We start from the raw sequence: 27,577 nt of genomic DNA, 5'->3' as shown, positions 1-27,577 counted from the left end.
GGTGTCCCTGCGCGGCCTGTGCCTTCCCCACTGCCCGCCCGGGGAAAGCTCAGTGCCGCACAAGGATGGGGCGCTGTGGTCACCCGGGGGTCACCATCCCCTTCCATTGGCACTTTCTCCCACCAGCAGATGCAGGTGTCGCTTGCTGCCTGAGGCTGATGAGCGGGGGACCACTGGTGACCTACGGGCAGGCGGACCCCCGGCCCCCGGGCAGCTTTTACGTGACTTTGCAGATTCAGCTAAAGCCAAGCTCCGTCAGCACTGCGAGCAGCGGCAGGAGGAGCGGGTTTGGCTCTTCCCAAAAGCTGCCGGTTCTTCAGGGCTCTGAGGGAGGGGAGGCTGGGTCTCCGACCGCTGGTGCTGGGCGTCTGTGCATGGATTTGCCCAAATAACATGTTTTCCGTTGGTGCTGGTGGCCCGGCCTCAGCATCTCCCCGGACCCAGCGCCTGGGGCAAGGAGTTTTTCACCTTTTTTTAAAAGAAGAAAACTAATTAAATTGCAGTTTTGGTTTTCTTCATTAGAGGGCAGTAACAGACCCAACTGGGGCCAAGAGTGATGCCCAGGAAAGGGGAGATCATCAGGAGGGGAAATCATTGGGGTGCACGTCCCTGCTGCCGGGTGAGCAGGGAAAGGGCGATGGTACCCAGTGGGACTCCATCGCCCACATCTCCTTTCCTTAGCTCCAGTAGTTTATTTGTATTTTCTCAGCCCACCCCTTTTTTGGTTTTCTCATTTGGCTACAGACAGAGCGCCAGAGTGAAATTCTTCAGAATTCAGGACAGAAATGAGCTCTTCAAAGGCTCTCTGGGTTACAGGCAGAAGACGGCTGCTTTAGAGCGAATGCAGAAATGGGGCAGCATTCACACCCTGCACGGTGAACAGCACCATCCAACACACTGGGAACAAAATGAGACCCACTCATTTATTGTCAAAAAACCTCAAACTTTACTTGCGTTTCTCTCAATAAATAATTTACAGTATATACACACGGTGACACTCCCGTGGGTCTCAACACAGGGAGGAGGTGGTGGGGGGGCCTTCTTGTACTGCCCCCCCCGCCTTTGCCTACGTTTGTTTGGGGGTTTTTTTCCAAGTATCGGGTCTTTCTTGGCCACACTTCACCTTTAACCAGAACTGGGTCAAACACAACCAAAATAAAGTGCTTCACTGTTTGCTTCCAAAATAGGGATACCCCAACCACCATACAACAGCTGGCCACCACTGGAGTGCTCACCTGGACAGTGGGACTGCGCCACACCATAATTAAACAGACTCTCCTTGGCTGGAAATTACCACCCTTAAACCACAGTGCATCGTGCCGTAGGGTGACTGCTTTATAGGAAGGGGAGGTCTTAAGGGAAGCATTGACTTGTTGGCACGCTGTGGCTTGGCCAGCTAAGACCGCTTTCAAGAAGCACTGTGTTTTCAGAGGGATGCTTTGCAGAGCTGCTGTTATCTATGGGGTAGCACAGCAAGAAATAAATGTTTCCTCTTACTTAGTGACAAATTTTGGCTTTTAAAACTTGTGGTTTGAATTTCCAGGGAAGACAAAAACTTGGTTCATCGTTGAACAAAGGAAACAAAAAGTCCAAATGGGCCTAGCTGAGCAGTTAGTGCATTGGGAAACTAAACTGTCCTGTGCCGTGATCCAGTGGTTGCTCTCCTCAGCGCTTCCAAACTGTGATATCCTTATTTCAAAATCTCCCCTAAACAGAATACCTGGGGCACCAGCAAACAAAGCAAGGAGCAAAGTAGTAAACACATATTTTCGTTTCGTTTCTTTCCTTAAACATTTAAAAACCAATTACATCTCTTCATCTGTACAGTCACACGAGATCAATGCCAGGGCTCTATATATTAAAGAGACAATATAAATTACATCCATTGACACAATTTTGCATTTCTCTGCTGCTTTACAAATGGAGCTCTAGAGCTGTTAGGACACAATGAATAGTCACGTTGAGTATTTACACCAGGCTGCCTCTTGGCACCAGTTCAGACTGCCAAATGTAGCCTGTTCCCACCTCTTTTGGTGCTAGCTTGTCTCATCATGCTCAGAGACCTCCCTTGAGAGCAGGAGGTGCCCCCAACAGTAACACGTTTTGGGGCTTGCTTCTGGGAACTTCCCCCTGAGGAAAGGAGGGGAAACCCATCAGGAGGTCTCCAAGATGCAGACCAAAGGTGGTCTTGCTGTTTGTTCAGCGAGTGATGAGGTGAACCACAGAGGATCATGGACAGGAGGAGATGGGCAGCACTACGTGGAGGGGGAAGGAGATTATTGATGGTTTCAAGGCAGGGAACAGACATTTAGAGGCATTTGGGGGGGGTGGGGGGGTGGTGCTCTGCTGCCTCCCATCTCCTGGCTGGATTTCTAACATTGCCCCATTTCTGATTCAAGCCCAGAAGGGCTTAAGGTGCAACTGGTCTGCAATGGGGTTGCAGGTTGCGTCCCCAGGATGAGGAGCGGAGCAGAGACCTAGCAGCAAACAAACAGAGCGCGACACTCCTGCTCCATCCCAGGGCCCGGCCGAGCCGCAGGCAGGCGAGTGGGTGCAGGGCTGGAGGGAGGTGCGGATCGGGTCTCCCACTGAGCAGCCTCCCCACTGCCAGCTTTAGGGGACCAGAGAGCAAATGGTGTGAGGAACTCATCCAACGCTGGGCAGAAGTTGCAGAAACCACTTGGGTACTGGCCAGGTTTCTCCCGTTGCCATCAAGAGTCCTCAGTGGGTCCAGGTAGAGACAAGGGAGCCAGGAATAAAACTACTGAGTGAATCAGCCAAATGAGCTGGCTAAAACAGGAGATGCCCTTTGAACCACAGCAAATGCAAGCTGAGGCTTGAGGACTGTGTCCTCCTTCCACCCAGAAGATGACTGGCACCAGTGGCCAGGCAAGCATGGGACCGTTCCCAATCATTTCTTCAGCCCCTTGTACCACTTTCTGCAACTTGGGGCTGTGGGCAGAGCAGGACATGCCTGAAAAGCGGAGCACGGCCCCAGTGAGCAGAAAGCCCACCCTGCTGTGCTGGCCAGGTCTGGCCTCATCTGGCTGCTCTGTGCCCTCCCCATGGGCTCTGCTCTCTGAAGACAAAGCCATGTTCATGCACGCCAAGGTCACAGTCACCACGTGCATTTTTGGGACGTGGGAGAGCGCTACAGGGAGTTGGGGGCTCCTCAGCACCCACACTACTGGGAGGAGGAGGAAGAGGAAGAGGAGGAGAGGGGGAGGCGAGGAAGGTCCAGACAAGGTACAGTTCAGCAAAAACTCCTGACTGGTCCCATCGGCAGCATGTTCCTCCCAGGCAAGAGCTGGGAAGGTGGAGGACCTGGTGCCAAAGAGAGGGGCTGAGGTTTGAGGACAACCCATGTGGCCCTGATACCCAGCCTCCCATGGTCCAGCATGATCATCTCATCCCTGGTTCCTCCTGCTCCCCTTTCCCCACTCTCCGTGGCGTGAAGGAGCAAACCTCTACAACAAGTACAACCAACCCTGACTCAAACACAGCAGTGCTACCCAGAGGGCGGGGGGTCCCCCCGAGGGAGCCGTGTTGCCCGGGGCGAGGTCCCGTGTCCTTTCATAGAGGTGCAGCTTGTCTTTGTTGGAGTGAAGCATCTTCACATCCTCAAAGGCATAGTAAGCAGCCAACATGAAGTTGACGTCCCCTGTGGTGAGGAGGTCAAAGACGCAGGACTGAAAGTAGAGGTCCTCCACGGGCAGCTTTTCCCTGCACTTGGCCGTGGCCGTTTCATACGTGAAGGCCTCAGGGGGGGCTGGCAGGCTGGGCCCCTTCCTGCGAGCACGACCCTCTGTGGTCTGAGCCGAGCGGATGGTCTGGAAGTCAATCTGTTGGTTGAGCGGACAACCGCGGAGGCACAGGTAGAGGCCCTGACTGTCCCGGTCCTCCACGGCATTGACCACCTCCTCCGGCATGCGCACAGCAAAGGTGAGGTACCGGCCCACCTGCCTCACCACGATGGTGGTGCCAATGTACTTGGCCTGGATCTCGATGTGTTGGCCAGACACTTTCTCAGTGATCTTCAGACTGTTGGCTCCGTGCTTGTCCCCACCATTCTTGGAGCCATCAGCAAAGGCAGCGGGGAGCTCGTCCATCTCTGCCTGGTAGACTTTCTGGTCCACACACTCCTGGAAGCTCTTGAAGATGATGGTGAGCTGTCGGGGAGGAAAGAAAGGAACACGGTTACCACGAGCAATGACCACCTGAGAGCATATGGCCACCACCGGGAGCATGGGAGGTGGAGGAGCTGTCTGCTCAGCCTGGCTGGGCATGTGGCTTTCAGCTCATAGGTCAGTGCTTCATCCTAAGGAGTTGCCTCAACGTTCAGGCACCCAGGCATGGCCATCCTGCTTCAGCACAGGGATGAGGACACTGTGTATGGAGGCAAGACCCAGAGGCTGGACTGAACGTACCACCTGGATGATCTGCGCTGTTATCTCGAGGCCCAACACTCCTTTGTAGCTAGAGCTGGGTGGAGTATCACTACTCACAGGCCTGTGGCAGCATGCCCATGCATGCAGCGCTGTCTTGCCTCCAGGGCCTGGCAGATGGCAGAGGGGGACAAGCCCTGACTCTCCCAAAGGTGGTGGAGCTTCTCCTGTGGCTCCCATGGCATTTACATCCCAAGGGCTGGGCCTCTTCCTTTCCCTGCTCACTTGCAGATCAACAAGAGTCTTCTCCTCTGGACCTCAGAACACGTCATGCTCCATCTCAACCATGCAGACACACAGGTGTTCGACATATTCAAGTGGGCAGGCCCTTCTAGGGGTGATAAGGGCGCAGACTGAGCCCACCACGCCTCCCCACCCTTTTCTGGGCTCAAACACAGATCCCTTGCAGGAGGAAGGACCTCATAGTGCTTGCTTTTCCCTTGCTGACCCGGCTTTGGTGGGACGGCTTGATGAGAAGGAGGAAGAGTAAATGCAACTTGCTCTTCTTCCCATGCAAACTATGCTTCCTCTTCACTTCTTGCAGACTTGCTCTTCATCTTGTGTTTCTTTCCATGAAGGAGGAGTGGTAGGGGGAGCCTCCTGCCACATGGCACCCATGGAGGGGCAGACTGAGACCTGGCCAGTGGGGCAGGACTGGAGTAGAGACAGTTCCAGCAGCCTCAGGGCAGGTACGCCCAAAGGCTGAGTGTGAAGGGAAAAACAGGCTCCCCAAGGACTGGGCTGGGCACGCTGGTGGCTCCCAGCACCTCTGCTCCCAGTGGTGCTGGTGAGGAGCCCAGAGCTGTCCAAAGCCCTGGCAATGTCCCTCTCCCCCACCCACTCCTCTGCTGAGTGCCCAGATGCTCCCAGCCCTGCAGCAGCCCTTCTCTCCCCTCCTCGGCCCTGTCATGAGGCACCACCGTGTGCTGGGTTTCAACTGCACTACCCCTTGCATGGACCTCCTGCTACCTCCTCTGGGTCCGGCCCTGCCTCTGGCTGGCGGAAGAAGGGCACACCAGAGAACATGGGGTTTTGTGCAAAAACACAAAAGAGCCCTATGGACCGAGAGGCTCCCATCCTTTCCAGCAGCACATGGTCCTCTATCAATGACCCAGTAGCGCTTTCCACAGCTCATGCTGCAGATCTCATGACTAACTCCTCACCGCAAGCCCGTGAGGCAGATAATGGTGAAAAGGCTCAATTAAGATGGTGACCCTGGGATCCAGCCTAGAAGCTGCAGTTCCCTGGGGTCCTTAAGGACCAGTTTCCTCAAGCCAGACTTCCTTTCAAGTTTCAGCAGGTTTTGATGTCTTCTGGTAGGTAAGGAGTTGCGAACATCATTAAGTATCTTTAAGGTTTATTAGGGACAGGCCAAAACCAAAATGCCAGCTCTAGTTCAAGCTAAAAAGGTCAAACAGAGCTGAGAAGCAGTCCCTGCCCTAAATTTGCTTCTCTCCTCTCCCCACATGCAGGGAGAAGCAGAAGTCCCAGCCACAGCAGGACAGGACACTTCCAAAAGCAAGAGGGTGCTTCCTGCTAAGCCTCCCCTTTTTTGGCATACCAAGTGGCCTGTTAACTTCAGAGCTTGTGCACCATGGAGCAACACTAATAGTTCATCAGCTCCAGGTTCCTCCTGAAGCTGAGGCCGTGCCACACAAGTCCTGCACATTTTCACAGCAGCATATTTTCACTTGGGTTTTCTCAGTGTTTGCCTTGTACCTTCAGGATGTTTATTTCAGGCTGTCAAAGCACATCCAGAACAGACTGTGCCCCACAAAAAGCCTCGACTGGGCTGCAAACCACAGAGACAATAACGAGCCTGGGCAGAGGGGAACACAGCGTGAGGAGCTCAGCTCTCTCCAGGGTTTTTCCTGCAATCTGGAAACTCCCTGGAGGGCAGTCCTGGGTTTGCTTGGACCTTGGGTGTCCTCCAAAAGATGCCACCATCATTCCTGGTCTGGCTGTTCACAACCACCTGGTAGTCGCCCAGGTGGATCCCTTTAATTTGCAATCCCTTGCTCTGGCCGTGATGGCCCTCTGAGCTGCAGCATCTCAGCCTGCTAACCGTGATGGGGCTGGATGTGCTCCGGGAGAAACCACAGGCCATTTACGTGAAGGTGGGGACAAAGGAAGGATGGGTGTCTGCTATTTAGGGCCAAATGCTCAAATTCAGAGGAGCCCCCACCTGGTCTTACCCTCCCCAAGGAGATGTGCGAATGGCAGAGGAGAGAGACAGTGGAAAGAAAGGCTGCTCAGAAGCACCTCTGCCCTTGCCCACCTCTGCGCACAGGGACATGCCCAAGGCTCACCTTGCTGGTGGCGGTGGCCGTGGAGCCAGGCAGCACCGGCGTGTTGGTGACCTGAACGTTCAGGTAGTTATTGTCTATGAGCGGCCAAGCCCCTTGCACCTTGCAGGTTTGGAAAGTGTCTGTGAAAGTCCTGAGGTGAGGGTCCCCGAAGAGCCCACAGTGGGTGTAGTTGGGGGTGGCCGAGTGTTTGTGAAAGCTCTTCTCGTAGTGGCAGATTTCAGGGCTATCAGAGCGCTCCTGGCTATCCCCGGGGGGCAACGTCCGGAGGCGGGGCTGGGATGTGGGGCCATCCTTGGAGCAGTTGTGTTGCCCCATGAGATCGTCTATGCCATGCACGGCGGAGTGGTAGGCCAGGTCACCCCTGCAGGTGCGGGCAGTGCGGCGGGTGCAGTGCGCGTAGGCGCGCAGCGCCGTGCAGAATTCAGGCACCTCCTCCGCGCCCAGGTGGTGGGAGCCCGATGTGGCCGCCCAGAACTCAGAGTTGCACTTGAGGATCTTGCATGGAGAAGTCACTGCGGGAGGGGGAGGAAAACAAAGGTGGTCAATGCTTGCACGCCTGCGTGTGGGACACCCAACCCTACCCCCGGCAAGAGGTTGGTGTCCTCCTCCCACAGACCAAACTCATGACATTGGCTCTACCGCGTGACAAGGCCTCGCTCGCCAGTTGTGACCCTCTCACATGACCCAACTCTCATGCATCAAAGCCAAAGAAACCAACAGGATCTGCCCCAATTTCAGCCAAGAAAGCAAAGAGCATCCCCCTTTTAGATTAATGCTCCTGGGGGAAAACCAGGGTGTGGAAGAATGGGCCATAGTCATTAGCAGCGATAAGACAGCATCATTAATGCGGGGGGAGATGCAGCTGGGTTTTTAATGCCTTTTTAGGGTTTGAAATTCACAGCTCTGTGCTGCACAAATTCCCGTGCACTGTGTCCAGACCGAGCTCTACCAGTGCAAAAATCCGTCCACCTTCCTTTTCCTCCTTCGTGGGCATGGGGAAACTGAGCCCCAGCACGGCCGCTGTGCCCCAGCCACACGTCAACGTGCAGAGGTTAGAGCAGGATCTGTACGTGACCACCCCTGCAGCAGAGCCAGCGGCCACCTCACCATCCTCATGGCTGCAGCAGCGCTGGGAGCAGCGCCTGCCAGTAACCCCGTGCCCCTGGAAAGAACCAGGAGCCAAAAAACCTCTTTCTTGACTGCTGCACACCTCTGCCCAGCCCCAGGAGCCCATTCCCCACCACAGCCCACTGAGAGAGAACAAGAGGTGGAGGAGAAAAACCGGTGCGGCAGGGTGCAGGGATGCCAGCTGAGCCCCCGCCTCCCCTTTGTGCCCGCCTGCGTTGCCCACGCGGAGGCGAAGGCGAAGGCAGCAGGGCTTTTGCCCAGCCAGAGCCCCAGTGCTTGCTGGCAAGGCGGAGTAAGGCAAAGAAAATTCAAATCCTGCTTTTTCCCTCCACAGCCTCTGCCCCCTGGGGCCTCCCTGGAGCAGCCTCGAAAGCAGCTGTATGAAAAGCACATGGGCATCGCTGCACACCGCACAGACACCGCTCTGCCCCTGCCAATTTGGAGTCTTGTTGGGCCAACCCAGGCTCACACCACTTAAAATTCACGGTGTTTTCCTTCATCTCCTCTTAATGGACCCCCTCGGAGGGCTTGGAGACAGGATGGGCTTAGGCACAAAAGGCAGCAGAAAGAAGGAAAGCCCCACCATTTCCAGATGCTTTCATGGTGCCTCTCGCAGGCATATACGTATATTACTGTCTCGGGGTTTGCTTAGAAGGAGGCTGGCAAGGCATCTGTGCCAAAACCATTTCAGATTTGTTTAAAAAGAAAGTTACAAACCCCAGTATTGTTTCAGGGAAAACAGTATGTTTTAGTTTTAAACATCGCAGTGCTGGAAACCTAAACACAGTTGGTGCTGGAAAATCAGAAAGGGAGACCGGGGCCATAAAACACTAAGCAGTCCAGCTTTAAGAAACAAGCCTGTCTCCTCTCCCTTTCCAAGAAGAGTCAAGCGCAAATAGGAAATGGTGACAGGTTCCTCACAGTTTTAAAACTCGTGTTTAATAAACTCAGATGCTAGCAACAGCACCAAGAACCCAGGAGCTGTTTTGTCTTGGCAGCATCTCATTTAAACCTGCAAGAAGCTCTGTGGAAAGCCTTTAACTCGTCATTGACCAGAGGTGACTTGGTCACAGGCTTTTGACCTGGGACATGGGCTCATGTTTCTGCTAAGCCTTCTGCACTGTATGGCTCAAATTTAGAAATATTTATTATTTCATACCGCTTTCTTTTCTACCCCAAGAGTGTGGTTTTCCACCAAAGACATTTTGCTTATCAGCGGGCTTCCCATCACAGCCAGCTGGGTTGCAAAGGAGTATTATTGCTTCTCCCAGGTGAGAAATGGGATGCAAACAATGTCTTGTTACCAGCACGCAAAAAAGCCCGGCTCCCCAGTGCTGCCCACCTTGGCTCGGAAGGTTATACATTCAAACATGGCTGTTGCAATACGCTACAGCTAACACAGTGCCTAAACCCAGAGGGAGAAGTAAGGGATGGTATTTAATGCTGGCAGCTGCACACAGTAGCACAGTCAGAGTGACAGGAGCAAGCGAGTTTGCTGGCACAGGGAGTGCAAGCAGGGGCGTCTCAGGGCAAGATGCTCGTGGTGTGGGTGTGGGTTTATCAGGGCGGAAAATAAGGAAAATGCATCTCACTCCCTGTGATGAGATACTGTGAGCGTAGCTTTGCAGATGCCCCAGGACCCTCCCAGTGGAAGGCAGGAGTCAAAAAAGCGTGCAGGAGCGTGACTAGTCCCACTATTGCCAGTTATCCCAAACAGTTGTGGCATGAGGCAATTAAAATCATTGCTTTCCTAGTAGTTATGCTAATGTACAGCTAGAGGATACCTTGAGGTTGCATGCGGCCGAACACGCTGTCACTGCAGTCAGACTTGCCAGCATAGCCCCAGGAGGAGCTGGAAGACATGTCCCTGGCCGTGCAGGACCCACACCCCCCACTTCACCTGACAGCTCGCTCAGGCACCAGGATGCAGCGTGCAAAGCATCCCACCCAGCCAGCCGTCTGCAGAGCCCAGGCTGCTGCACGCTCTGGCTGCTCCAGCCCTTCAGCTGCTGCATACAGGGGACTTTTTTTTAATAGGAACGAAGCCATAGCCTGTTGTTCTTTAAGGACATGCTTAATTCGCTTGAATCAGGAGATTCAGGCATGAGCTTGTGGCAGCCTACAGACAGAGCAGCCCTCCAACACCCAGCGCTGAACGCGTCCCCATGCCGAGCATCCCCCACTGCAACACTGCCCAGGGTCACGCGTGACTTTATAAGGTACCGAGTTTAAAAAAATCCAACAGAACTGAGGGCAGGGAAGCCCATCTCCTTCCTCCCTGGGCCTGAAGGGGGAGCGTTCTTCTTTAAGATGTTATCGCTCCGGTTTTGGCACCCATTCCCTTTTTGCTGTTTCGCTCAGGGCCCCATATAAGGCCAGATTTCCAAAGCCAGGTGCCGCAGCAGCAGAGGCAGCCTGCGAGCAGGGCTGCACGCCCTCCCGGGCTGCTCACGCCTGGGCTTTCCCATAGACATTTCTCCAACCACACCAGTGGCCACCGAGTTTGGCAACCCCCTCCCGCTGCTGGGGAGGGACCGTGGCCGATAAAGGCTGTGGAGGAGAGCAAACACAACCCTCTCCCCCTCCTGACAAGCACGCCTTGCCTCGTCCCTTCTGGCAGCAGCTTTGGCACAGCGGTGCAGGCTCATCTGTACCCAGGCCAAGAAATGATGTTTATTCAATTTCGCATAATCTATTTTCCATCGACTCACAATGGATCTGCTTTTCAACCACAGATGACTTAGCACGGAAATAAATCCCTCTCAAGCAGGAACCCAGCAAGGCTCTCCTGGGATCTGAGAGGCACCCCTGGGTCTGGGTGATGCCACCACCCTTGTCCATCGCAAAGGGGTCCTTCATCCCAGGGACGGGTGACTTCAACCCCTGGTAGCTCAGCCACCTCCCAACCTCCCTATCACCTTCTCCTTTCAAGGCCTTGGTGCCACTTAAACCAAGGACAGAATTTCCTTCAGTATCTTGAAACCAATGGTTTCAGTAAGTTTAACGCCAGAAGTAATCATTAAATCATCGGGACTAAGACAGCCCCCTGTGCGTAGCCCCCTGCCCCATGTTTGTTCAGGTATACCTCCCATGAGGACTTCTGTGGTCTGCATGGGCTGAAAAGCCACCCCTTTCCTCAGCAGGCTGTTTCAGGAGTTTATCACCTTTACAAAACACGGGTCTTGGTCCTAAGTGGATTTTATCTGACTTCATTGTAAGGACATAAAAAGAACCAGTGATTTTCTCCGAAGCAGTAAAAGGTCCGCTAGTAACCAGTATGTTTCCCACAAAGATATTTACACGTTGCAATCGAGTCACTTGTCAATCTTCTAGATAAGCTAAACGGTTTGCACTTTTAAGTTCTCACTGGAAGGTGTTTGCCCAGCTCTACCATCAGACCTCCCTCCAGCAGGCTTGTTTCCTGCAAAACCTACCACCCCGCCAGGCGACACCGATGCTGGACACACGCTCACTGCTCTCCCAAGGTCACCCCTTTCGCCGGGCCACTGCACCGCAGCAGGCACCAAGATGTGCTGCTTGGCCAAGACCTTTTCCAGAGCACCCGGTTTGCAAAGCACCAGTCCTCCATCCAGCAAGCATCCCATGGCCCACCAAACGCATGCTCAGGAGCCTGGGGTATCATGCGACCCCAGCCCCACTGCTCTGCCCTTGTCGTTGGTACATGATATTACATGCTGTTAAAATTAAGTGTTCAAACATATTATATGCACACATCTAACCTTAACAGCCTTTTAATTATCAGTGCCCCCCTCTTTTCCCTTCAGCTGGTATCAGGTTACCTGGATTTCTTCTACCCAAATCACGCTCTTTCAGAAAACCAGTACAAAATCAACAATTCATCTGTTCTCCTGTAATTTCTGTAGCAAAGAGAATTACTGGAAATTAATTTCAGTAATCAAAAGCCAATTCTTTTAAGACTCTTGGGTGTATGTTAACCAGACCTGTTAATTTTAAAGTGCTCACTGCTAAGAGATGTTGTTTAATATCCTCTTGGTTACTAACGGGCTGGAAAGTATTTCATCACCCACATGTGATGCAAATACATCATCCCGCGTCTTTCCAAATACATAGATTGAAGTGTAGATGTGCAAGCCTCACACATGCAGTAAAAGGCTTTTTTTGAGAACACAGTAAAATGTAATTGCCTTTGGCCTCAGATCTGAGCACCTAGACTTAGGCTCCTGAACACATATTTATTTAAGTAATCTAAATAAACATATTTATGCTGACACCTCAATAGGAAAGGCGCAATTCTTGGAGGTGCTAAATACCTGCAACATCTACCAGATTCAAGGTGTGGGCTGCTCAACTCCTGGGCAGACAGCAGTCACCACCAACACCAAGATGACCCCCAAAGAGTTAAAAAAAAAAAAAAAAAAATCACATTGCTCCTCAAAAGCCTGGCTGATGCGATCCCTTCCAGCAAGGCTTCAGAAGTCCAAAACAAAACCAAAGGGGATGGAAAACATCAGCCCTTTGCGTCCAGCCCCTCGCACTGTCCCTGTCCTAGCAGGGAAGTCTACACAAGCCACCTCATGTGCCAGCCATCTTGATGCCCGTTGAGACTAGATATAAAGAATAAATTTTTTACAATGAGGGTGGTGAGGCACTGGAACAGGTTGCCCAGAGAGGTGGTAGATGCCCCATCCCTGTAAACATTCAAGGTCAGGTTGGACTTTGAGCAACCTGCTCTTGCTGGAGACGCCCCTGCTCACTGCGGGGAGGTGGACTAGATGGCCTTTAGAGGTCCCTTCCAACCCAGACTATTCTATGGTTCTACGACACGCATCAGCCGGCGCCTTATCACACCAGGGAGAGCAAGAAGCCCATCGGAGCGGTCCGCAGCCCTGATGGATGGGGTGCCATGGGCAGGGGCAGCTCTCCCGCAGCCCCCCCGGGCACCGCGGGGCCAGGGGGACCCAAGGGCCACCTGACCCAAGCTGCGGGAAGGGATTTGTGCGCGATGGCAGCACGGGGCTCTTCCAGCGACCTCCTTTGAACTGTTAATCAAGCACAATCTTGCAGAATAATAGCCTGGTTATTATTGCCTTGTTTGCATAACAAAGAGGCCCAATAAAACTGATTTGGCTGTGCTCAGAGGGGGTGTGAAAGATCAGCCCTGAGAAAAAGAGCTGCAGGAATGCAGCAAACTGCTCCAAAGCCTCAACCCAGGAAGAAAGACAATGCAATTTGCCATCAAGAAAAGCCCAATAGACCAATAAATTACCCATGTGCAAAGGGATTAGATCAGGTTTCAGTTGCACTGAAGTGGGGGGAGGACCCGGAGGAGGGAACTGAAGGAGAAAAATAAACCTGACTCTTAAAGAGCTGGAGCTCATATTTTGCAAGGGCGTGTGTGGGGAGGGTGGCTCGGAGGGGCCACCTTCCCCGCGGGGGTTTGGGCTCTCTTCCACCGGCAACAGCAGCCGATGCGTTAAATCCAGGCAAAGGACGCACTGACAGCGTGACTCGGGATGTCCCTGCCACCACAGCTCCAGCCACGCAGCATCTCCTAACCCGGTCCTTGTCTTGCTGGGGAAAGGCTCTCTCCAGATCCTTTTAAGTCAAAAGAGGGACACAGAAGGAGTTTTCCCGTTTCAGCCTGTGTCAGTCACTAAAGCATCTGCAGGACCTGCCGCGGCCAACTCCCTTTTGTCCTCAGTGCCGGGTTCACGGCCCCCATCTCTCCTCTCCAGGCGTGCGGAGACACGGGGCAAGCACAGGCAGGAAAAAAGCAGAGTCAGTGTCTTCGCCAGCTACGGCACAAACCGTTGGATGCTGCCGAAGGAGCCCTTGATTGTTCCTGTCACTTAGTCAGCTCTTTTGACTCAGAGTCAGCTTACCACTGACCCGGCATGCTCAGCGGGGGCGAATGCATCTCTCCCAGCCCCCCTCCCTGCTCCTTCAGGCTCTCTCCACATCCCCACGCAGGGAGAAGGGGGAGCAGACACCATTGGAGAGGGCATCAATCATGGAGCTTGCAGCTGAGGCCACGAGTGGCTGGCGATGCTGCTCTGAGAATTACCAGCAACCCTTGGGAAGTTCAGGAGGCGTGATGGGCTGAAAGGAGGAACCAGCCTTCACAGCCGGAGCAGCCACAGTCACACACAGACTTTGCTCGTAAAACTTCATCCTGGGATTCAGGCTTCAGCGCTGCCTTTGCCGCAACTGTTGAGCTTTCACCTGCTCAGAGGAAGGATGGTTCAGAGGATGCAGGTTTTGCTCCACCACAAGCTGGCGGATGGAGGACAAGGAGAGAGGGAAGCAATCTCTGATTCTCCATCTGCAGAAGGGTGCTAAGGAAGCTGGCTGCCCACCATGGCGTGCTGTGGGCTGGGAAGCGGTGCTGGAGCTGCACACCTGACTTTCCCGGCTGGGGAGGGCCTAGCTGCTTTCACCAACAGTCCTCAAGAGCCGGCAAATCTCCTTGAGGGGAGTGGTCCATTTTACAGATGAGGATGTTGAGGACGTGAAGGGTTTCACCCAAGATGAGCCCACTGGGAAGAGAGGTGGATTCGCTCTCTTCCTGTGCATGAAGCATTACCCACCGCTCCCTCCCCCAGCCAACACCACCCATGTCCCCATCTCTCTGAAGCAGTGGTACCCAGGCAAGGCCACCTCTGCCAGCCACCCCCATCGCCGAGTACTTTGGGTTTGCAGCAGACATCACTCTCCCCACGCCTAAGCTGTTTTCCCAGGGTGCCTTTGAAGGCACGGCTGCCACCCACCAGCGCCCCAGGGCCCCCCAGGTGTGGCAGTGGGTCCCTCACCCTCCTCCCCCTCGCCCGGGCCGCGGCAGGGCTGGCAAGGAAACGCTTTCTGCTCACAGGTGTGGATTCCCTCTAGGAATAATCATCCCCACCGTGTTCTTGTGAAATTTCAACCCTTCAAACGGAGAGGTAAATGAGACACGAAACAAGTAGATGGAGAGAAGCCCGGAGCACATAAATCTGGATGAGGCAAATTTATACAATTAAATGCCTGCCAAAAAATTGCGGCATCTCAATCGGAGGCGTTGGTTTGCGCACAGGGCGTGGGGTGGCAGCTGCCCGGCTGGCAAGCAGCAGCCCCATGAGCCCACTGAAAACCCAAGTGGGCACCTGACTGATGCTGGAGCTGCACCCAGGCACACAGGGGATCTAGTGGATCCCCTCTTGTAGGCTAGCTCCACCTGGCACCAGACTCACTCACCATCACTCATGCCCCACGGAAGCCACAATATCTGTTCCTCCTTCACAGCCACAGACCTTCAGAGGTTTATTTATTTTCAAATGCATCCGATTGCTGGCCCTCCTGGGCTCAGGTTTTCGTTTTAAGAGAAAAAGTAACTTTCTAACTGGAGCCCACCCCTCCAGTCCCGCTGCTCCCCACCTTCCCATCCCCAGCACAGTGATGCTCTCACATCGCTGTGGGCCGGCAAAGCCCAGAGCCAAGATCTGTCCCTAATATGCCCTGCCACATGTCCCTGTCATCTCAGAGAGGGCCGGCTGGAGCGTGTCACACAGCGAGAAAAAAAGGTAGCTTGTCTGAAAACCAAAATGCCATAGATCATTACTAGGGCTTTGGGGACCAAAGTCAACAGCTGTCCAGGAAGGAGAGGAAACCGAGGGAGGAGAAAATACTTTGGGCTCAAGTGAAGCTTGCTCTCTGCCTGACCCATAAAAACCACGCACATGCAGGGACAGCTCTGCTTGCTGGGAATTAAATGGCCAGACTGCCTTGGATGCTCATGCAGTGGAAAGCGGGACTCGACACCCTTCTGGTGCTCCACCCTGAAGGACTTACTGTTCTCGCATCGGCAGAAGTGCCAGCCTCCAGCTGCCCCGCACACCACGGCTGAGCTGTTAGACAGAGCGGCTCAGTCTGCGCCTACGAGGGCTGCGTGTGTGTAGGAGCCAGCTTGTTCTCTGCAGTAAGAGCCCGATGACTTCATCAAGGGGATGGCATCTGGTTTTGCAGTTGGCCATAATTCAATTCTCCCCCTTGCTGCAGGAATTTCAGCTGGTGAAGCAGTGATTTACTCAGCCGGACTGCACTTGAGTGCAAAGCAATCTTGAGGCTACAATCGAACGCCCTGTTATTTTGAGAGCCCAGGGACAAGGGAATAAATATCTTCTTCTTTTCATCCCAGTAGTTGCCAAGTGCAGGGTACAAAGCTTTTTAAAGGCATTTAGGGGCTCTCCTCTTACAAGAGCGCTCCGGGTGCTCTGCACAGCCAGGCAGGGCTCTGCCTGCACAGCTCACTTCTGATCTGCAGCATCAGGACAGCATTTGCTAGGACAGCCAGAAAAAGGCCAGGGCATCCCCTCACCTGCCCCACCACAGCCGCATCTCCAAGCATCCCTCATCCTCCCCCAAACCCCTCCCCCATCGCCTCAGCATGCATCACTCCTGGCTTGCAGCAGCCTTAGTTCACCCCAGCCCCCTCCACACCACCTGGGACCCCAATGCTCTTTTGCTCGTGGGTTCCCACACTCCCCCTTATTCCTGCTTCAGAGTCTGCTCCAATGGGAAAAGCAAATCAAACCCAACCAGATGGACCAACCCCGCTTGTCTTTGACCTTCTTTGCTGTCCCACTAGCACTTATCCTTTGGTAGCTGTAGGGCTCAGCTGTGGGGTCCCCAGAGGGACTGATGGGCTGAGGAGGGGCTCGCTTGGGCCATACACCACCCTGCCAGAGCCTACGGTTATTTTATGGGATGTGCCCATCAGGAAGCCAGAAGAGAGCCAGCAAAACTTGTTGTCACTGGGGCCAGATCCAGCGCTGCAGCCTGGCTCTCTGGGGACAGCAGGTTGGTGCAGGGAGATCAGAGCCCCCAGGTTAGTAAGTTTTTATGGCTGCCCAGCCCTGTGAGTGCTTTCATGTGCACATCCAACTCAACACAGCTGTTCAGGCCACAAAGAAGGAAACCTCAGCTGCTGCCATGATAAATCCAAAGTCATTCTTAACATTCCCCCTGTTCTCAGTAACCAAGGGCTGGGAATTTCAGGATTTTCTGTGGAAAAAAGCAACATATCCACCCCATCTGCATTAAACGTAAGGCGACTCCTTCCAGCCCCACAACGAGCCTTGCTGGCAATTGCAGAGAACTCCCTGTTCCAAGTACGAGACCAGCTCCGAGTAAGCAACAAAAGAGGGAAGCCAAAATATTTCCAGGTTTACGTTTGAAATCCTCCCTTCTTCTCTGCCCTGACAACAACCCGCAGAGGCGCGCTCCTCCTCTGCCACCACCTTCCCCGGCCCCCAGCCCGACTCCCCATTTGCAGCATTGGGGGGGGGGGTGTGTTGTTTTAACAGCTTCTAAGCCCCCCTGCTCAATTTCGGCTTAATGCTGTGATCACTTCCCTCCCTGCCACCGAGACAAAAGCCATTTATCAACCGATCCAATACACCTCCAGTAGGGAGGGATCCTTATCTGGAATCAACCACATTGCCTGGATAGACCAAGGGCAGAAAATCCCAAATTTTTTTTTGGAGGCCGGAGTGTATTACAGCCAGAACAGCAAAACTAAAGACAAATGGGGAAAGCCAAAGCAAACCAGAGTACGAGGGGGAGAGCAAAGGCTGACATCTGCGGCAAGACACGCAGGGCCAGATTTTGAAAGCACAAAGGGTACAAAAGGATTTGCAAGAAAACTCAGCCCAGCCCTTAATGGGAGGCAGGGGCTGGGGTCTGCCAACCCCCCCCGGGGAAAGCAGGGTCTCAGCTGGGAGGGGAGAGCACCCATGAGCACCCGATGCTGGGACTGGGCACTGAGCAGGACTTCTGTCAGGGAAACTGTCCGCAGTGGCCTGCTCCGCCCAAACCTCCTTCTCCAGCTGCCCCACGCTCAGCGGCCACCCTGACCCACGCAGAGATGACCCACGCTGGTGACCCCAGCCCAAGGGTGCTCGAAGGTGGGGGCTGCCCAGGAGGCAGCAGGGTGAAGCCACTGGTGTGAGAGCAGCACAAGCGGGAATCCAGCCTGGGGGGTGTATGTGGGAGGGTTAAGCAAATAAATAAATAGGGCAGGACTCAGCGAGACACTGATCTGACATGCCAAGCGCCCGCTTGGGCAGCCTCCAGCAGTCCCGCTCACCCAGGGCTCTCAGGAGGAGCGCGAAGCTTCCTCAGGGCTGGGAACCTGCTGGGAACCCACAAATTCCCAGGAAGCACAGGCAAAAAGGGGCAAAGGATATGCCATGGAATAAATCCCCTCCTTTTCCTATCTTCCCACCCCAAAAAGCTTTCAACGAAAGCCCCCGGCATGCTCCCAGCCCTGCGCATGGGGAGCACCGTCTCCGCCTGCACCCCGCTCCCGCGGGCTCCGGATCGCCTCGTTCTGCCAGTTCTTTGCACCTTATTTGACTGCTGAAGGGAGAATCAAACAAAGCAGCCAGCCAGATCTCCTATCAAGTTCTTTCTTGCACCGTAAATCTCACAGCCTCAACGCTTTGCAACTCAACTGCTCCGAAAAGGGCGTTAAGCAACACATATGGGAGCAGTTCCAGAGTTTCCAGAAAAAAAAAAGAAAAAAAACCAAGGGGTTCAGCTTCCAGCCTGCTGGGAAGTCCCTCGGGAGAAGTGGGGTCCGCAGGGACACCTCAGTCTTAAGGGCAGAGCTGAAAAGGCTCGCTCTCCTGCTGTAAGGCTAAGAGGGCAAAGGGGGGGGGGGGGGGAAGGAAGGGCGTAAAGCAGTTATTTATTTATTTACTACATGTGTCTGCAAGACGGCTTCACCTACGGTTATGCAAAAGAAAGGCAGAGGCGATTTAAAAATTAATAAATGAAAAAAAAAAAAAGACAGGGAAAGGTTTACTAAACTAGCAAGATAAACGGGGAGATTTAAGCGTTAAAGCTTTTCTTTCTCACTCCTGCTTTCTCCCCTTTCCCCCCCCACCCCTTGCAAATGAAAAAAAAAAAAAAAAAAAAAAGGAGGTAAAGAAACTGGAGAGTTTTGGAAGGAACAAATCCGCCTCTGTGGACTGGGTTTCCCCTCCCCCAACAAAAACAAGCACTCAGGGCTTGAAGGAATTTGCAGGCAGAGATCTGCCAAAAACATTGTGAAAAACTATGGGGGATTCATTGGAAACAGATGGCGTTTTCAGCTGTAATTCTGAAATTCTCTCCTTTTCTGACACAATACAAACAAACCGGGGGTGGGGAGGGGGGCGCGGGGACCCGCAGTAGGTGCGAGCGGCCGGGGGTGCGCGGGGAGGGCTCGGCCGGGCAGCCGATGCTTGCGGGACCATTTGGTTGCCATCCCACCCCCGGACAGCACAACGGCTCCGGTGCTCTGGCCCGAGAGGGTGTTTTCCAACGAAATAATGGTGCTAAGCCCCCCGAAACGCCCGGCCCGAGGCCGGGAAGGGGGGCAGCGCGGCGCGGGGGGCGCTCCATGCCGCCCGCGCATCCTCCGCCGCCCGCCGCGCTGCCTGGCCCAGGTGAGCCCCGGGCCGTGCTCCCTCCTCCGCGGGGCCCTGCGACCCCCCCGGACCCCCCACCTTCCCGCAATCACAAAGCAACGACCCCCCCTTACCCCCTCCGCAACAGCTTTCTGGCTCTTCCCTTCCAGGCGGGCTCGGAGCGGGGACCCCCCACCGCACTCACGGGCAGGAATTTGGCATCTGGGGCGTTCACGTGGGGGTCCCGCGTCCTGTGCTCCCCCCGCCCCCCCCCGCCAGGCACAGAGCACACCCGGGAACGGGAGAACAACGTAACCTGCCTGCCGCTGTCAGCAACAACCCCCGGCTGCCTCCGCCCGGGATCGCTTTGCTTTCCACCATCTCCTTCCTTGTGGGATGAGGCAGCGGGGAGACAAAGAAGATGAGGTCAAGGAAAAACACCCAGCGCAAATGCTTTGGGAAAAGGGATTGGGGGGGGGGGGGGGGGGCACCACCAAAACTGAGCCCCACTTGCTTATTTTAAACATGTGGCAAACTGCTGCAGAGAGGGGGAGAAAGAGGCCCAGAGACGGGGAATGGAGGCGGCTGTCCAAAGGCTGCGAGAAATACAGGAAAAAATTCTTCAAAATAAAGAGGCTGTTCCTTACCTGAAGGGAAGATGCAGAGAAAGACAGGGAGGATTTGGAAAAGTCCCAGGGCTGTGGATCCTGCCCCTCTCCCCATACCCATCCATCCAGCTCGAGCTTTAACCACTATCCTCTCCCTGGAAGAAGAGTTTAAAAAGAAAGAAAAAAAAAAAAGAAAAAAAAAAAGAGAAGGGAGAGGGGGAATAAAAAACAAAAGGGAAAAATAAATCAATCGAAAGAAAAGAATTGGGGAGGGGGAAATCAAAAGCCCCACATGGCTCCGAGGAGCGATGCAGGGACGGGCGGCCCCAGCTCCGGGCTCCGGTGGCCTCCGCACTGAAAGATTACACGGACTTTTTCTCCTTCTCCTCCTCCTCTCCTTCCCCTCCCATTACAAAACAGCTCAAACCATCAATCATCCCGGCTGCCTTCCAATGTCTGCATCCTCTCCGTGCGCCTCCTCCCCTCCGGAGCGCGGCCGCCCGCCTCCCCGGCCATGCTCCTGCGGCGGGCGGGCGGGGCGGGGGAGCCGGCGCCGCGCTGCGCACCGGGGGCGGCGGGGAGGGGGCGCTGGGACACCCGCACGGGGGGGTACGGCCGTGCCTGCAGCCCCACAGGGATGGGGGTCGGGGTGGGGGGTGGCGGGGGGTCCCACGCCGCGGGGGTGGGCAGCGGGAAGGGCTTTGGCGATTTTGCCCTGTCTGCCCGCCGCCGTGCGCCGCAGTGCTGTTGCTGTTTGGGGGGGGGGGGCTTCCTCCCGCCCCATCGAGGTCGCAGCAGCCAGCGCGCCCTCCCTGGCTCTCTCCCCTGGGCCTAACAAGAGCACTTCGCTTTGGGTTTCTTCCAGATTAAGCCGTTTGGAGCAAAGAGGCCACCGTAGAGCAAAGGGGGGAAACTGAGGCAAGGAGATGCTGGGCAGCTCGTGCAGGGCAGGGATGCGAGAGCCATGCTGTGACCCCCGCCTGCTGGGGCACGGCCAGCCCCCCCGGCACAGGGAGCTCCTCCATGCTGTCCCAGCCCCAGCTGCGCCGTAAGTGTGAGCATTTCACAACCTTTCCAGGTCATTCACCCACACGGGCACTGGCAGTGGCACTGGCAGCAGTGAGGTAATCCCCGATGACTAAGGAACGGCAAGTCTTATAGATCCTTATCATTAGACCAATAGTCCTCAGAAAGGGGGACAAGGGTTCGGAGTCCCCAAATCCAGCTGCCAGCCTGCTGAGGACTGATGGAGAGGACTAACATGTACCTACACTCTCTCAGGACCTCAGCCTGGTCTGCAGCCTGCGTATAGGCCTGGATGTTCCGCTTTCGCTGGGAGAAAGTCTCAGCAGTTGTGTTGGTACCGTTGTTCTGGGGCTCTCACTTCATAAGCACCCCTTAGAGACCCTCTGAGCAGCCCCCGGGCAGATGGCAGCCCTGGGAGCACCCTCCCTGCTCACAGACCAAGCAGGTGGAGCAGCAGCTCAAAGCACACAGGCGTTGGGCTGCTGGGCTTAAAAATCCTGCTCTTGTCCACCTCCTGCGATGCCACAGGAGCGGTGAGCAGATTGGATCCGAAGCTCCACCATGCAGTGGGGCTGCTCCACCCAGGAGGCCAGGAGGGAGGCATCACCTTAACAGCCCACTTGGATCTCTTTAAAATTTCCCTTGAAGGATGTTTTAGCCACAGTGAATTAAGACACCTTCACTTCTGAATGAGATTGCCTACGGGTGTAATACGCTTTAATTAATACGCTTTAACTTCCCTGCTTTAGATCATTAGCTCTCCTTTGATTAAGTCCCCCCTTGCCATCCTAATGTTTCATCTCCTTTTTCTTGGGGACCTTATGCAAAGAAAAGGATGCTGTTATTTTTACCCAATCCTCCCAACTCTGTAAATGCCCTTTAACAACGTGTTTTTCCTCCTGCAGCTTGGTATAGGCCTGGGATGCTCTTTGACTTTACATCTAGCTGTCCTGGGAAATCCCCTTCTCTTCTGCCTCACAAATACCCTTAAGGATGCTTTTTGGAGTGATGGTAGCTTAAAGTCTCCAGTGACAGCTTGTGATCTCCCTGTCGCAGATTGGATCTTGATTTAGCTATAACAGGTATCCCATGGAGGGTGAGGCGAGGAAGAGGAAATGGGAGCAAATATCCAAGAAGGAACGATAACTATTAATACCTATCTAGTTCTCCTTGTGGGGTTTGAGCCCTTTAGCCTCCAAACGAAGGAGGAACATCACTGGGGCTTTATCTAGGCTGCAACAGGAATTACAATGCTGAAGCTTTTCCACCTGGGGACCCAGATGGGATCCAAAAATCCTGGGGCCTTGCCTGCTTGACTTGGAGATGTGTTTTGGTCCTGATCCTCCTACAGCTGCGCTCAGATGATGTCCACTAAAGTCAGAGGGAGCTCTGTGTGCAGAAGAACTGCCAGACAGTGCCAGACTGTGCTGGGCAGAAGATGAAAGCTGGCAGGCCAGATCCAGACCCGTAGCAAAGGCAGCATGGGAGGAATGCCTATTCGAAGCACCTCGTTGTGGGGGATATCAAACAGGGGCAAGCATGTCCAAACCCTGCCAGCTGCTGCTATCGCCCAAGAAAAAATGCCTGCTGATGGGATGTGTAGGGAGCTGGAGCCAGAAAAGGCCTGGGAAAGCTGGAACGGGCCTGGTGGGAGGAGGGAGAAGGTCCATGAGCTGGGGAGAGCCCAGGCAGGGGGAAAAGATCCAGGAGATGGGATTTCAGACCCCAAATCCCTTCCTCTTGCTCTCACCCCATCCTCTTGCAATGCAACTTTTGCTTTTATTTCAATCTGAAAAACATCACTTCTGCTGTTATCCCAGCTGATAACATATAGCATGATCTATTTATTTTTAACTCAAAAAAACATCTGAATTACGAACTTCTAAAAGCCAGCTGCCAAATAGCTGCTGGGAGGCTGGTTTTATTGTTTGACCTAAAGTGCCACTTCGGTATTGCCGTTTTGTGGCAAGCTAACACATTGCAATGATAGACTGGAATCCAGTTTGAAGCATTATTTTTAAAATAAGACCCTTGTTGGATCTTCTGCCTTTGGTGAAGGGAAAACTGCACTGCCATAAAGCAACGGTCCAATGCCCCTGGCGCCAGTTTGTAAAAATTTCTCCTTGATTTTGCTCAGTTGCATCATGCATTGCAAATGGGATTGCTGTTTTTGGCACCGATCAAAGCAGTGGATTTCGCTGGAGAAAACAACAGATGTGTCCAAACTGTAACTGCAGAGCAGGAAAAGGCCCCAAATAAGGTGTGTTTCTGAAATCCTGCTCCCCCTCCTACGTTTTTCAAATTACCTTTACCTTTCTGATTAGCTGAATCAAAGACCTGGACTTTAAATCACCTACTGAAATCGCTGTCTATGGGAAATTCAGATCCCTGCCTTGCTTAACAGGGATATCTAGGCTTGGAAACATGGAGCGACTGCATTTTCCCCAGCTTCTTTCCTTCTCAGAGCCTGGCTGGGGCTCCCCATTTGGGCAGTGCCGAGCCTGATGCTCTTTGCAAGCAGTATGTGGGAAACCGCCCACCGCTAAAATGCAAACACCTCTGAGGCACACCGGAGTTACGCTGAGCAGCGGCTCAGCTCCGGGAGCAAAGGCACCTCCGTGGTCAGCTGCGCGTTGATTCTCGTGTTTGGTGGTGTTATGGAGGGGTGAAGAGCTGATAGCATTCTCGGAGGTATTTGCAGGATGAGCAGAAAGATTCCCAGTTCCCAGGGGAAACACAGCTGGAATCACTCGTCTGAACTTTTCTCTGCCCTGCATCACACCGTGTATGGCCGTGGGCTTCAACAGGGCTGAATGAACATGTCTAATTTGAACCCTAAGGTTTACAGATGATACCTCCCCTTACAGCCTTCCTAATGGAATTATTCACTACCTGTAATTATATGGCTAAAATAGTAAACATGGGTATTTCTGAGGACTGTAACTAGTAGTTAGAGAAATGGATGTCAGGGCTCCTGGTCTGCTCCTGACTCTCCCATGAACTTTCTGCGTGGCCACTCTTCACACAACTATCTCCACACAGCTTCAGCACGTGCCTTTGCCTGCTCTGCCTCAGGACAAGGCTTTCAACGGGCTCTGCTCATGGCTGGGCTGGGGTAAGGCACGGTCACCTGCGCAGGAAGCTAATCCTGAAATGTGGTGCAATGATACGTGTTTGGGGTGAGCGGCAAAATGCAAATTGCTCCCTAAAGGAGGAAGAAAGGAAGTTTGGAGTGGAAATCCCCAAACTGTTGTCTAGGGAGGTTTGACAACTGATCCCGAAATGTTCGTGGAAGTAAACCCAAACACCTGTGCTCTGAAAAGTTCCCTTACTAAAGAAAAAGATCTCTGAGCAAGAAAAACAAACAAAAAAACCCCTCTTCATCTTTCTAAAGTAACAGCCACAGCTCTGATGTTTGCAATACTGGGAAACGCTGCAGTTCATTTTAAAGACCTTCCTTTTACTCATCATACAGGGTTTTTTATCATCATTTTACAGTTTCCCTGGCTGACAGCACCAGCAGACGCTCTCCCTGAGCTGTACGCCTTGAAGCTGCTGAAGATGCGTCTAAACCCCCTTCCCTACAAACCTTTTGCCTTGCAGTACAATTCCTGGTAGGGCAGCTGACAGGGAAAGTGTCCCCCCAAGGTTTCATTAGTGCCCCACGCTGAACTTTTGCAGTAACTGGATGGGGCAGGCGGAGGTGATGGCATGGAGCTGGGCTTTGAAGGCCAACACACTCCTGTGCAGCGAAGTGCAGAGAAGAGTTTGCTGGTTTAAGCTAATCCACCTCCCCGCAGCTGCCCCTGTGAGCACTAGATTCACCAATCTGGCTGTGTAAAAAAAGGCCAGTGGGTTGAAGGTGGAATAAAATAAAATTTTATAACTCCAATAAATAAAATAGTGGGAATATTTTGTTGACCTGCACCTTTGCATCCTCAGATTAACTGATTAACAGCAGCCCCAACTGAAGTCGCTGTGGGTAACCCTGCTGTGCGCGCCCCCTTCAAAATGCCTGTTCCAAGCTCACAGCCATAAAAATCACCCCTAAATGCTCACAGCCAGGCAGGCTGGACAAGGGGAAGGGAAGATGGACTGGTGGAAAGCTTCCAGTTTCACCCATGACAGAAAGTGAAACAAGCAGGGATATTTTCAGGCAAAGAGAGTTCATCCCATCAACCTTTTTTTTTTTTTTTTTTTTTTTTTTTTTTTGACTGGTGGCATTCATTCGTGTCTCTCCCTTGCTTGCAAAGCCCTGTGGGGTGAGGCCTGACTCCTACACAGGGGAGGATGTAACCATCCCTTGTTCGGCAGTGTTTGGAGGGCTGGCTGGAATTCACCATTTGTATATTTACTTCCCTGCAGGGAGCTGGTCTTCCTGGCCCAGTCTCATCTTTGGGGTAAATATAAAGCACTATCTCTTTAGTGTAACTTCTTCACATCTGGGCTCCCCTCTAAAAAAAAAAAATAATAAAAGAAGAAGGTGGGCTGGGAGGTTCCCAAGAGCAAGTTCAAATGGCCAAAAGTCAGCTCAGCAGAAAAGATGGATAAATCTGAACTGCCAAAAAATAAGCAGCACGGAAGAATTGCAGAGAACTGGGTGTTTTATCAGCAGAGACAGAAAACACTCCATGTAATGGGACAGCTTTTCTCTGCTGCTTTTAAAAGCTACTGGTATCTTGAGAAAGTGCAAACATAGCTCCCTAATTCTCCCCCGTCTAACCGACAGGTCAGCTAAGGACATCTCCTGGATCTCATTTAAAGGTGGGAGATAGCATCGAGTGTTTGCAAATCTACATCTTCAGCCCTTTGACAAAGGGGTGTTTAAAGTATCCTATGGAAAAAGCTTTGTGAAACCCAACTGCCTTTCCCAGGTCTTCTTTTGTGAATTCCTGACAGCAGTGGCCAGAAATACAGCCCACTGCAGGACCCCTTTCCTGCGCTCTTGGTAGTGGAACCCTAAGCAACAGTGTCCTCAGCCGATTTAAAACTTTTTGCTGAATATCTGAGAAAGAGAACATTCCTTCTTATGGGGAAAAAAAATAATTAAACAACCTTAATCCAGCACCTCTATAGGTGTTTTGGCAAATGAAAGTGGGAGTTTTTTTTTGGGGGGGGGACGGAGCAGCTCAGAGGTGGCACCAGGAGTCCTCCCAGGTGTGCCCAGCTCCGGGCTGGGCTGGGACCGGGACTGAGGCTGGAATTGGGCTGGGACTAGGCTGGACTGGGGCTGGGGCAGGGCTTGGGTCTGGGTTTGGGCTTGGATTTGGGCTGGGCTGGGCCGGGGCTGCGGCCCCACTGGGTGGTGCTGTTATCCCTGCGCCGCCTGCAAAACTATCCAATTTATAAAATAAATGCAATCCAACGCCGCCTTAAACCACATGACATAACAGCAGCTTGCGAGCTCCCATTAAAATCTCAATTTGGGGAAATTGATTCTACCTCTGAGCAATTGCGATGCAATTACTCCAACAGGCAGCAATCAAGAATCACATCAAAACACCACCAAACTTTCATCTCCTGCCTTGCAACCACCACCACAACAAAAAGCACCTGTCTTGCAAACACAGCCCGGTTTCCTTAAATATATATAATATTTAGGAAGGGCAACGTGCAGGTCCCAAGAGTGGAAACAAGCCTCAACAGGGGCTGCTAGGGCTGGTGCCTCCAGAATGTCCTGGCTGAGGACTATGTTGTGCCCCTGCCTCGGCTCCTGGCTGAGGTTATGGGCTATTTACGGACTCGGTTCAGCAGCAGCAAAGTCTCCCCCCGGCCAGACACGCTCCAGCTGCCCGTCCTCTCCCTGCGCACAGATGTGGCCGTCCCTGCCCATGTCCCACATCTGTCCAGCTGTCACCCCCTCTTTCTTTCCCTCGGAGCCTGCGAACACCCCAGCGCTTTGCAGCCACGGGAGTTAAGGGAAAGCTTTGTGTCTCCGCAAATGAAGCGCTCCGGTCTCGATAATCACGATCAGCCCCGTGATGAGCTATCCAAAGGAAAGGGGAAAATCCTGGGGAGGGTATTTTTGGTTCTCATCAGTGGTCTGCAAGGAATTATTCCATTGACTTAGCCCAGCAGGGTGCATTTTTAGTGGCAACCATCAGAAGGAAGGATAAATGAATAACCGCATGCACGCCAGGCTAGCATCAAGCCGGACGGAGGGAGCGAGCTGGGCAGAGAAAACGGGAAGAATCGTGGTTCCTGTCGGCTGGGGAGGGAGCAGGCAGCCGGGGACCGGGAGCGACAGCCTCAACAGGTCCCGCGGAGGAAGGGCCATGCAGGGAGCCGGGGGCAGCGTGCTGCCGGGGGGCCCCGCGCAGCCCCCCGCCCCCGCTTACCTTAGCGGCCGCATCAGCCTCTCCAGCCCGCCGCGGGGGTCGGTGCAGGGAGCGGCGGCTTTTTTTTTTTTTTTCCCAGGAGGGGTAAATAAAACAAAAATAAACCCGAGCCGAATAAACCCCGATAAAATAAAACAAAATAAAATAAAATAGTACAAAACGAAAAAAAGGAAAAAGAAAAGACCCCGCCCACGGGTGGAAGCGGCGGTGGCGGGGGGGAAGGGCCCGCCGCGGCGCAGGCAGCCCCCCCTGCCCGGCGCAGGGCAGCCCCGGCGCGGTGCAGCGCGGCCTCGCTCAGCGGGACGCGGGGAGCCG

The 27,577-nt window shown here is 53.6% G+C and overlaps 1 protein-coding gene across 1 annotated transcript; it reads right to left on the bottom strand.

Annotated features, from left to right (window-relative positions):
- Window positions 1–7: 7 nt before the first annotated feature.
- Window positions 8–27,577, bottom strand: RGMA (repulsive guidance molecule BMP co-receptor a). Its single transcript, XM_055717150.1, has 4 exons — window positions 27,263–27,577; window positions 19,938–20,053; window positions 6,755–7,266; window positions 8–4,169 (listed from the first exon to the last, which is right to left on the bottom strand). Exons 1-4 carry the CDS (start codon window positions 27,274–27,276, stop codon window positions 3,468–3,470), a joined length of 1,344 nt encoding a protein of 447 aa, XP_055573125.1. The 5' UTR covers window positions 27,277–27,577; the 3' UTR covers window positions 8–3,467.

The sequence above is a fragment of the Falco cherrug genome, chromosome 7, assembly GCF_023634085.1.
Source record: "Falco cherrug isolate bFalChe1 chromosome 7, bFalChe1.pri, whole genome shotgun sequence".
Lineage (NCBI taxonomy): Eukaryota > Metazoa > Chordata > Aves > Falconiformes > Falconidae > Falco > Falco cherrug.
The sequence above is the reverse complement of the archived record's forward strand: the minus strand, read 5'-3'. Positions and strand labels throughout refer to the sequence as shown.